The 9,104-nt window shown below is 32.0% G+C and overlaps 1 protein-coding gene and 1 non-coding gene across 12 annotated transcripts in view; one reads left to right on the top strand and one right to left on the bottom strand.

The window, feature by feature from the left end:
- Positions 1-9,104, bottom strand: part of Nadk1b (NAD kinase 1b) — a 65,965-nt gene that overhangs the window by 22,446 nt on the left and 34,415 nt on the right. For 2 of the 11 annotated variants that reach the window (XM_017609794.1, XM_017609793.1), the window contains exon 2: positions 8,118-9,013. The exons of 6 other annotated variants lie outside the window; for them this stretch is intronic. In XM_017609794.1, the coding sequence (XP_017465283.1) occupies positions 8,118-8,725 (608 nt within the window). In that variant the 5' untranslated portion in view covers positions 8,726-9,013. Of the gene's footprint in view, positions 1-1,017; positions 1,230-8,117; positions 9,014-9,104 lie in introns of those variants that run through there. 3 more of the 11 variants (XM_017609795.1, XM_017609792.1, XM_017609803.1) reach the window with 3 other exon arrangements.
- TRNAD-GUC (transfer RNA aspartic acid (anticodon GUC)) lies at positions 5,114-5,185 on the top strand. Its single transcript has one exon. It is a non-coding gene; the product is annotated as a tRNA-Asp (tRNA).

Raw genomic sequence — 9,104 nt, 5'->3', positions numbered from 1 at the left:
ATATATATATATATATATATATTCAAGCATTAATTAAAAAATTAATTTTAGTCGCTGGAGATGTAAATTAATTTGTAGATTATTAACAAAGTAATAAGTTCTGGTAGAGTATAGTGGTGGAATGGGGGTTACTACCCGCCTCTCGCCCGGAAAATACGAAAACTTTATTTTATAACTTTCATTAAAAAGTGAGAATCAGTAGTCTAGCAACAGGACTTTCAAAAAGTGGTTCGATTTGTAAGTACTAAATTTAAAATTCTCATTTTAGTTGTTGGTGTTTCCGATAGGGTAGGAGTATGATGTATTGTGGAAGGATTTTCCGTCATCGCTTGTAAAATTTGGTTTGGAGTCAAACCGGTTTCGGCGTTGTGTCGAACGTTGTCAGAACGAAAATGACACCGAAGATGGAACAACGTCGAAACTGGGTTGTCTCCAAACCAAATTTGGCAAGGGAAGACGGAGAATTGTTCCACAGTACATAATACTAAATTTAAGATAATCGCGATAGTATAGTTGCCAGTATCCCCACATGTCGTAAGGGGATATACATTTGAGTATCTTTAGTGGTTATATATTGTCACAATTTTTTATCTTAATTTCCATAGCTTCCGCACTAAGTAAATGCGAAATAAGACTATTTAAATTTTTTTAGAAGCAAATAATTTTAGTAGATGGGAAGGACAGATACAAAAAGGAAAGCTATAACAGGTACTCTTACGCACGATTTCGAATCAATAATCAGTATTTATTTTTTGGTTTTATATTCCATTAATGCTCCTATTGGTGCAAAATAGTGTACAAGAATGAGCAAGATATCCGAGAAACCAAAACGACATTTCTCGCAGAAACTGTTTCTCTTGCTTCATTACAACAGCTTCTGTTAGTTTGATAATCATTTGAACATACATTTTCTAGCCGAAAAAAATGCATGTAAAACTTTTCGTCTCAGTTAATACATTTCAAAAAATTTCACAAATTTTAATAATATTATAATAGATAATTATTTTTGACACATACTCATTACACTTTCACTAATCTTTTTGAGCAGCACATTTTACTGAAAAGAGTCCTTGAGCGCCGCGTTTAAAAGTACTTTCACTATTTGGTCCTCTTTTTATTTCTCGAACTTCACACACTTATCGATAAGCACAAGGTTCTTTTATAGTGTTTCTTTTAAAAAATATTTACAAAAAATGAACAACTGCCCACCACGAACGTACTACAATACTAACTAAAAAAATTAATTGTAGATTACTAGAAGTCTCAAGTCCCAATAAGAACACACATACACGCGTAGAACTAAAGGCCGAGGAAGCACACATACATATACATACATACATTATCGAAGCCCACACAGAACTTTAGAAATGATTAGAAAACATAGCAAAAACAGATTGCACTCCTACTGTATTGACATATGTATCTATGTATGTATGTGTATGTAGAAATATACATAAGTATGTACTTATTAAAGTAGTGATTTAATTACTGTAAACGCTATACTGTCTCCAATTTATTCGTTTTTACTGTACACCGTAGTGTTAAAGGTGCTGCAACAAGAAAAAAAAAACGCATTACTGCTTTCGTATGTACATACATTAGGGTGCATCACACTCCATACAAAAAAGTTGGTACATCTAGTGGGGAGCAAAAATGTCAAAATGTTTATTTTTTTATTAACATGTTTTCCATATTAAAAATTTTTCGTTAACGTTTGATTGAAATGTTGTCCATGCTATATTCAAAGCATTTATTTAAAGTTTTAAACAAAAAATATAAAAAATAAATAAATAAGAAAAGTTTTCATCAAATTATCATTTTCTAACTGTTTGATATGAATTTGTAAAACACTTCTGAGTATGCTGTTTATATAAAAAAAAATCAAAGCATATTTTTAGTATATTTATATCAAAAAGTTAGAAAATTTTATAAAAATTTTAAGAATTTTTAAAATTTGTTTCTTTAGTTTAAAACTTTGATTAAAGCTGTTTAAGCTATACCATGGACAATATTTTAATCAAACATCAAACAAAAAGTTTTAATATGAAAAACATGCTATCTTCTGTTAAAAAAAAAAACATTTTGACATTTTTGCTCCTCACCCTCTGTTTTTACATCGGAATTATACAATTTATTGTATTTTAAGACTTCGACCATAAAACTTTGGAAAAATAATAAGATTTAAAATTAGTTTTTAAAAATATTTTTTCCTAAATTCACCTCAGGCCATAAGAGTTTAGGGTTAAAGGGTCTTCATAAAAATATTTAAAAATTGTACCAACGGAAAGAAAAGAATGATATTTTTGGAGAAATTTTTAAATAGGTAAATCTTAAAATTTCTCCGAAATGTTTTAGCGCAAGCAAGGCACCTTAATGTACATACACATGTATGTGTGAGTATGTGTGAACAATAATTAGCATTTAAAATTATATATTTATATATGTATGTATATACATCAAGCTTGATTTACCACTACAGGCAGAGCTCAGCTGACTTTTACTTTTTTTTNTGTACATACACATGTATGTGTGAACAATAATTAGCTTGATTTACCACTACAGGCAGAGCTCAGCTGACTTTTACTTTTTTTTTAAACTCACTTTCTGGAGCTTTCGAAATATGTACGCATGCATGTACATACACATACGTAAGTAAACAGTTCTTTCAGGCCGTGGAGGCGAAGAAAAGTTCATTTTCTTATTAAATCGAAAAAACAATATTTGTTTACGATCATGGTACTGCGTCACAAAGAGCCACCCAAGAATGGTNTGTAAGTAAACAGTTCTTTCAGGCCGTGGAGGCGAAGAAAAGTTCATTTTCTTATTAAATCGAAAAAAACAACATTTGTTTACGATCATGGTACTGCGTCACAAAGAGCCACCCAAGAATGGTTCGCTTGGTTTCGTTTTGCAAATTTCGATATTATTAAAAAGGCTGGTGCCACGCTGTTGTCGACCAATCTTTGAAATGGTCTATGAAATAATGCAAACGGTTAAGAGATCGCTAGACAATTAAGCAACCATTAACAAACAGTTCTATGTAAATCATTGAGAAAAAGTTGGATAACTTGTAGTTATACGCCATTGTTCGAGCAATGGTTTAATAAAAAATGTCACATGATTACGCCGGTAAAAATCATACTGCGTATTTGTCTAGGATCAAAAGTTTCCCATTAGTTTCTTGCTAAGCAGCTGCCGTAAAGACCTTGAGACTGCACAGTAGGTCAAAGAGTTTGTTAAATGATGGCCTTTCATTGCCCTCTCCTTAGTGCCGCTTTATGCAAGCTTGCTGCTTAGCGAATTTGGGTTTCTTGACTTATTCTCCCAAAGAAGCTTTATTTTTAAATATCAACCATTTTTACTCTTAAAAAAATATATTAAGTACTGTCTATTGAATAGTGATGTGCTGAATCGATACTTTTAAGTATTGATCGATACTTGGTACCGAATCAAAAGATATCCAATAATTTCAATACTAGGTACCGAAATGTTTAGCGTGTAAAAGCGGTTCAGGGGAGCCTAGCCTATCAAAAGCCGAGTGTAGGAGCTAAAGAGGCATCTCTACACGTTCAGCTGCAGTCAGACATGGAAATGTGCTTTCAAATGCTCAACTTCAGTCACATTTCGTTCGGGGTTTTTGTTGTAGCATTAACCATATTTTTATAAAACATTAGCGAAAAATAAAATATTTAAAAAATAGTTGCCCGTATTGCAAAAAATTCGATGTACCTAAACTTTATTGACTGACAATAATAACTGCAGACTTAAAAAAATAGTTATTTTGTTAGTAAAAGTTGTTACACTTTTTTTTTGGTAAGGACCTTCATGTGAAACGTCATTACTCCGCTTTTGAAGTTGGAGGTGTTTAGAATTCTGAATGCCGCCATGATCGTCTCCTTTTCTATTGAAATTGGACAGGGAGGTAGGTATTTAAACTAAGGCGTTTAGTGCATCAACAGAGAAAGTTTTCATTGCCCTTGGCAGTGTTGAATGACCGCTAAGTCGTTTTTGGGAAGAGGCTCCAAGTTATACCAAAAAGTCGTGAACAAGTATAGAAAACCAAATTTGACAAGGGATGACGGAAAATCGTTCCACATTACATCAAATATAGAAAGCTTTCGTGCAGTTTTCACAGATTTCGTAATAGTTTATTTGTGTGGTTGAGTTATTTCCATGACGACAGCATCTTGAATACAAAATTGCCCATCAAATTGCTTGGAAACTACTTCACAGCTTTGAACTCAAGATGAAAGATAAAACTTGAACGTGTAACTTTTGTGTTAGAAGCTTTACAAAAAATTATATTCATAACTTTTAATTGACGTATCAATTTACATTCCAGACAAATTATTTACGTAATCATTAATCTGGCAAACCATACAAATCTTTTTTATCCTTCTATTTGGAGAACTTCAAAAGGTTCCCAGTGAAATCATGGGGAATAAGAATCTCATTAGTAAACAAGTTTATTAATCAAAAATAGAAAAAATAGCTGAGTTCATATAAGTGGCGCTTATCGCTGGCTGGTACGATTTTTCGGTACAATTTTTTCTGTGCTTCTCTTTCATGCTTTTAAATTTACAAAAAAAAAATACTTTATTGTGGCCTGCTAGTTATTTTTTGCGCTAGTGAAGACCGAAATACAAAAAGATAAAAAAAAACACAAAAAATTGTGAAACAGTTAAAGCTGGAGGTTAAGAATAAATTATGCAAAATTAGGCAAGGTGGCGTAAAGGCAGACAAACAAAACAAAAAATGTAGGTAGGTTCAGCACAAATTCAAAAAAACAAATAAAACAAAATCAATGCGCATAAGTCCAACAAAAGAGAATAAAGAGCAGAAAATGGCAAACTTAAAAATAATAACAATGATAATAATAAACTCCAATAAGTACCAAAAGCGTAGTACTAAATGTCGAAAATATCAATGCGAGCGCGCTTGATCGCGATAGCGCGCGTGCAAGCAAGTTTGAAATTTTATTTTTAGAAAAACGCTAAATAAAGAGCATGCAAAAACGTTATGAGATTCTCTTTTACAGCCGCTCTCTTTTGGTCTCTCTCTCTCTCTCTTAGTTCACTGCTCTAGTGCGCATTTTAGCAACCACTCAGCAAGATCCTCGATAGTATAGTGGTCAGTATCCCCGCCTGTCACGCGGGAGACCGGGGTTCAATTCCCCGTCGGGGAGTAGATTGAAATTTTTTTTATTATTAATAATTTTTTTTTTTCTTTAATTTCTACAATTTTTTTTTTCTCCAGTACAATTAGCCACTATTTACAGTAAAACATTGGTGACTGCACTCAGTGCAACTACCGTGACTAGTGAAAATATTTAATGGTAGACGATTAGAAAATAAATATTTAAATATAACAAACGGGGATTTTTTTCACGAACCACCTTATTTTATGATGTGACGTTAGTTGCGGTTTTAGTTTTTTTGTCTTGTAATTTCGTTAATCCTCAGAATTTCGAGGTAAATACAGTGACGGCCACAATGGCGCACTTTTTGATATTTAGTTACATAGTTTACTTTATGTTTGTTTAATATTGACGCATTTTTTTTTTTTTTAATATAGCATATTCTATAACAAAACACATGCAAATCCGATATTAAAGGTTTATACAAAATTTATAATAATTCAGCAAATTTTCATCACAATTCCCAACTAGAAACTGCTTAGGGTATTAAGGTGAAAGTTTTACGATTGTAAAAAATCTAGAACTTTTTTAGCCGAGAAAAAAATGGGCAAACATGCTTTGTATGGAAGAAAATGCGTGACATCTTCAACAAAAAAAAATATATATATCAAAACAGTTTGAAACTTTGATGAACATTTTTTTTTTTTAATTATTAAAGTTTGTGCAAAAGCTCGAAAATCGGATTCACATGGTTTTTGTTAAAGAATATGCTTTATTTTTATAAAAAAATTATGAATATTGAATTAAAGGAAAACTGTCAACAATGAGGATCAAAACTGGGCGCCACCACTGTATCATTTACCGCATCGTTAGAGAATATCGCAGAAATACGAACGATTTATTCGCATAGTCACGTTGAGTACGGCTAGCTTGTCATTATTTTTATTGATCATTATTATCATTTGTTGGAAACTCATGCTTATCGACAAATTTTATGTATATTTACATGTTAGCACAAATAAAATTTGAAATTAGGCACATCTTAGAAGGCGAAGTGATAAAAAATATTTAAAAAATATTTAAAATAATTGTTTTACATTTCTACATAGATACTTATCAGCCTGCTTATCGGAACGTACACCAACGTCCATACACTTTATTGGTGATAAGTACATACGTACATATGTATGTACATAGATATTTATAAATGTAATGTACCTCATGGTGAAATTCATCAAGGCATAGCCATGGACAGACAAATTTGCTATCTCACTGCAGAATTTAGAGATAATTTTGTTAATGTTAACAGTTGTGAAATTACCAAATATTAAATTGAACACTAAGTGAACTGATAAAAAAATTTAATTTTAACCCTTAAATACTGTGCTTAAAAATACAAACAACTGCTGATGGTGGTCAAACTTTATTGTTAAGTACAAAAAAAAAANACATAGATATTTATAAATGTAATGTACCTCATGGTGAAATTCATCAAGGCATAGCCATGGACAGACAAATTTGCTATCTCACTGCAGAATTTAGAGATAATTTTGTTAATGTTAACAGTTGTGAAATTACCAAATATTAAATTGAACACTAAGTGAACTGATAAAAAAATTTAATTTTAACCCTTAAATACTGTGCTTAAAAATACAAACAACTGCTGATGGTGGTCAAACTTTATTGTTAAGTACAAAAAAAAAAACATGTGTATGTAGATCGTGTCACCGAAAAACGGGGTTTTAGTGAAATTATTACTTTTTGACTTTACAAAAAAATTAAAACCTTCGAACTTTTTTTATTTAGGTTAATTAAATTTAAATTTTATTAGTATATGTACCAGCAACCCACATGTTAAGCACAGAAACAAAAAAGCCAAAAAAGTAGTTTATATGTTTAAAAAGTAATAAACTGCCGATAAACGTGATAAAATTATAAGTATGTATAATTTTCTCACGTCTACTCGTACTGTTTTAAGTAAAACTACTTCAAATTAGCAAAAGTAAATAAAAAATTTCGCAATTTTCATAATGAATAGAAACTAGGGAATGTTTTTAGTAAGGAATCTTTCGCGTTTTTTCAACGTTGATTTCTTGTTCGCTGTAAAAACTAAATAAAAGCTATGTTAAAAATTTAAAATAAATTTTGTTTTAAGTTACAGCAGCTATTACAAATATTAGTACTGCTTGAAATTTCTGCCAGATTCCCTGACAGATATTATTTGATAGGTAATATTCATCTTAATAAAAAAAATCTGTCGTGGTCTGAGAGACCAACAATAGTTCTTAAGGGTTAAAAAGGTAGTAAAATATCAGATAACAGAAAAAGAGAGGAAGAATTAAGATTGTGTGAAAAATTACCAATTCATTTGGAGAAAAAATAAATAAGGAATTGCGAAATTATAAGCAGCATTTTTTTGTCATAAAAATGTAGGTAGATTTTCTTAGTATTTTATTGGGATATCAAACATTGGAAGATCTTATATCAGTATCACAATGTCAAACTAAAGAGAAATAAGAAAATTTTAGTTTGAGAATACTTTTGGTATACTGGTATAGGTTGACTTGAATGTTGATTCGATGAAAATAAAAACATGCACTATGGGAGACTGCTCTTCACTCAGAAACGGCTGTACGGTTTTGATGAAATATGGCACTCGGATATCTCATAACTCTAAATAACATTTGGAATATTTTTTAAGTTTTTGAAAACAAATTTTGGGCGTTTTAACGCCATGCAGGTTCACTAGTATATATGTATATTAGACCACGTTATTTAAATTCCTCAATTAACCTTTTTTAATCGCTTGTCCTATTTGGTGTGAAATCTAGTACATATATACCAAATTTTTTTCTTTTGGAAGTTAAAAATTAAAATTTGCTGTATCTAATAAAAATCTTAATTTTAATGCAATTCGCATTAATCACAAGTCTCATACAATTAAATAAATTTTTAAAGAAAGTAACCAAAAAACACTTACGGCCATGTGCCCGAACGTCGACGACGTGTTTGCGTCGTAAAGTAATTGCCATTTGTATCATCAACCACTTGGCCTTCCGCGATCGACTTGCGGCTCTTGTGTTGCACTTTTCGGTGGCCATTTTCAAATTCACCGAGGCTCAAATTTAAATGGCGCAATTTGTCGGCAAGTTCAATGTCGTCGTGGTTGCCATTCAACAAATCATCAACGTCAGCCAGATATTTACTATGCATATTACGTTGTAGGCAAAAGCGTGTCATATCACTAAAACCAGCGCTGCCGCCGCCGCCGCCGCCTCCAGTGTGTAATTGTTGCTGCTGTTGTTGTTGATGATTTGACGATTGTTGCTGTTGTAAATTTTGTTGCTTCTTTGCACCGTTTCGTGAGCGATTTGTGCCGGCGGCGGCGGTGGCGTGCTGTGACTGTTGCTGACTGTAGTGCGGCAGATATTGAGCAGGCGGAAGTTGTTGTTGATGATGATGTGAGTGTTGGTGGTAGGCTGTAAGCCGATTTGTTGTAGCGCCACCCCAGGCTAACTTGTAGTTGAGACGTTCCTCGAGGCGACTTTTATGCAAAGTGGCCAGATCAATGTCTGAGAGACAAGTCATATTATTTTTGTTAACAATTAGTTGTTGCTTGCACTATGTAGTTTGTTGTAGTGTGTGTAACTTTTGTTGTTGCTTGCACTTGATTTACTATATGAATTTTAAAAATTATTTTTTGTTTACATTCATACATATGTATGTATATGTATTCATTGTATTATTCGCAACTGTACACTTGTAATATGGTTTCTGTTTAATGTTGCAATTAAGTATTTTTTTGTTTTAATGACAGTTGTTTGCTCTCGTATTTGTTGTTGTATGCATTACTCTTGTATGCGTATATTGAATTCGCTAGATTACGAATATATGTAGGTTGTTAGGAAGGTTATATTACTTTTTACACACCCATATACGTTAAGTGCTCGTCTAGAGGGTCCAATTT

Source organism: Rhagoletis zephyria, unplaced genomic scaffold (assembly GCF_001687245.7).
Source record: "Rhagoletis zephyria isolate East Lansing unplaced genomic scaffold, Rhagoletis_zephyria_1.1 Rzeph_scaffold_00257, whole genome shotgun sequence".
Taxonomy (NCBI): Eukaryota; Metazoa; Arthropoda; class Insecta; order Diptera; family Tephritidae; genus Rhagoletis; species Rhagoletis zephyria.
Note: the sequence above shows the minus strand (reverse complement) of the source record. Positions and strands in the feature narration are given on the sequence as shown.